Raw genomic sequence first — 2,080 nt, 5'->3', positions numbered from 1 at the left:
TCAAGTTGCAAACCTTTGAGAACTTTCCAAACCACTTATTAAAAGATTGATGTGAATGTAAGTATATATTTAGGAGAAAATCCACAATACATTCAAACTTGTTCACCCAGTTTTTGTTTTTAAATTCATTTAATTTAAATTGAATAATCACTCCAAAACTGAAAACGAACAGTTCAAACCTCATGACAAAAGACCCAGATTGATCACATTCATGCCCACGATGAGCATGTTGTATGTAAACCTCTGGCCGCAACTTTTGTCAAGAAATGCTATCACACTGAACCATTTCCAGCGTACTTTATGTGGGTTAAGATTAAACCCCAGCTTTTACAAATTAATCTCACAGTGTTAATGAATCCCTAAATGTCCAGCTGTCGCTGCTTTTCAAGGTCAAGAGATGGAGGCGTCTTCTCAGTGGAAGTACTTGTGACTTTTTATTGATCACTTCTTGTCTTTTAGGTCTTAGTTTCAGCAAATTGTAAAAAAAAAAAAAAAAGTTGAAATGAATTTATTTTTTTAAATTCAGAATTAACCATGGAAAACGTCTGTGCATGTGTGTTCTCACTTTTACCAAACTATCTTGTGAACCACTGGATACATTTTAAAGAAGCTCTCATGAAGTAATCCCTGGATGTACATCTACAACTGATTACCTTTTGAAGTCAACTCAATTCAAGATGGCTGCCACAGCCAGCTAATCTTGAGAAAACACAAGAATGGCTACAACTCAGTGCGTTTTACAGATATTGAGCTAAGATTTGGTGTGGTAGTAATTGAGACTGGTTTCCAGCACATATTTTGACCACTAACTGATCACAAATCTCTGTTTAAAATGCTGCCAAAAAATATTTGGAGTCAACTCTATCTGTTTGATAGCAAAATATTTCATGAACCACAGAATGTTTTGTAATGACACTTGTAGGAAATAATCACTGCATGTACTTCTACAAATGATTAACTTTTGGAGCCAGCCCAATTTAAGATGGCTGCCACAGTCAGCTGACCAAAGAAAGCACAAAAAATAACTTTAACTCAGCCAATTTTACAGATGCTGTGCTGAAATTCATTGTGGTAGTAGCTGAGAGTCATTCACGACACACACTCCAAGCACAGATGATGGCATTTCCCTTATGGAATCGACTCTGTCTGTTAGCAAAATATCTCATGAACCACTGGACTGTTTTCACTGAACCTCTCAGATAGGCATCATTGGATGAATGTCAACAACTGATTAACTTCTGAGGTCAATCCAATTCATGATGGCTGCCACAGCCCATCAACCTTAGCCAACAGCAAAAATAGCTATAACTCCGACAGCTTAACAGACATTTTGAGCTTAAATCTGATATGGTAGTAGCTGAGAGTCATTCCCAACATGCGCTCCAAGTATGATGTCTCACAATTTTGCATGTCATTGAACATAATATGATAATTTTTAATTTTGAACCAAAGATTTTCAGCTGAAACTGTAGTTCACCCTTTATGTCCAATATTTGTATTTGTACTTTTGTGGAAAAGCACCTAACAGAGCTGCTGAAGTACTTTTAACAGATACAAATTTAACAGATACAAATCCTTTATGTGGATCTCCACAGTGTTTTATTTCCCTTTCCCCAAAGAATGAACGAGATTGTTGGCTGTTTTCACAATCTTTAATAATAATGAATAACAATATTAGTTAATTAATTGCAAATAAATGACAAGATAATCATTTTTATTAGTTGAAACAAAAAACAAACAAACAAACAAACAAGCTGCGATGGTTGCCTGTCTTCAGTCAGTCCTCAACTCATCAGTCTGTGGAGAGGAAACGCTCAGGTTGGGTATAAAAGCAACATAGTGGTAGAAAAGTGAGATTTTGTTGGATTTAAAGAACTCTACCTTGGCCTTGTGACGCTGCCCTGCACGCCTCTGTATCTCTGATCACTCTGGATAGACGTCAGGTCTTCTTTAAACGTTCCTTCATAGATGTCTGACTGACGCTTCATGTAACTCTCATCTCTGTGAGGCGGAGAAATAAAAAGTCAGATTTTGTTGTGGATTCCAATGATGATCAGCACGTGTGTGTGTGTGGGTGGGA

At 36.8% G+C, this 2,080-nt stretch overlaps 1 protein-coding gene across 1 annotated transcript in view; it reads right to left on the bottom strand.

The window, feature by feature from the left end:
• Positions 1 to 1,624: 1,624 nt before the first annotated feature.
• ghrh (growth hormone releasing hormone) overlaps positions 1,625 to 2,080 on the bottom strand; it is a 2,938-nt gene continuing 2,482 nt past the window's right edge. The window contains exons 5-6 of the mRNA XM_017441143.3: positions 1,882 to 2,001; positions 1,625 to 1,797 (exon numbers count right to left, since the gene is read on the bottom strand). Coding sequence (XP_017296632.1) covers positions 1,785 to 1,797; positions 1,882 to 2,001 — 133 coding nt within the window. The 3' untranslated portion in view covers positions 1,625 to 1,784. The remainder of the gene's footprint in view (positions 1,798 to 1,881; positions 2,002 to 2,080) is intronic.

Source organism: Kryptolebias marmoratus, linkage group LG4 (genome assembly GCF_001649575.2).
Source record: "Kryptolebias marmoratus isolate JLee-2015 linkage group LG4, ASM164957v2, whole genome shotgun sequence".
Taxonomy (NCBI): domain Eukaryota; kingdom Metazoa; phylum Chordata; class Actinopteri; order Cyprinodontiformes; family Rivulidae; genus Kryptolebias; species Kryptolebias marmoratus.
Note: the sequence above shows the minus strand (reverse complement) of the source record. Positions and strands in the feature narration are given on the sequence as shown.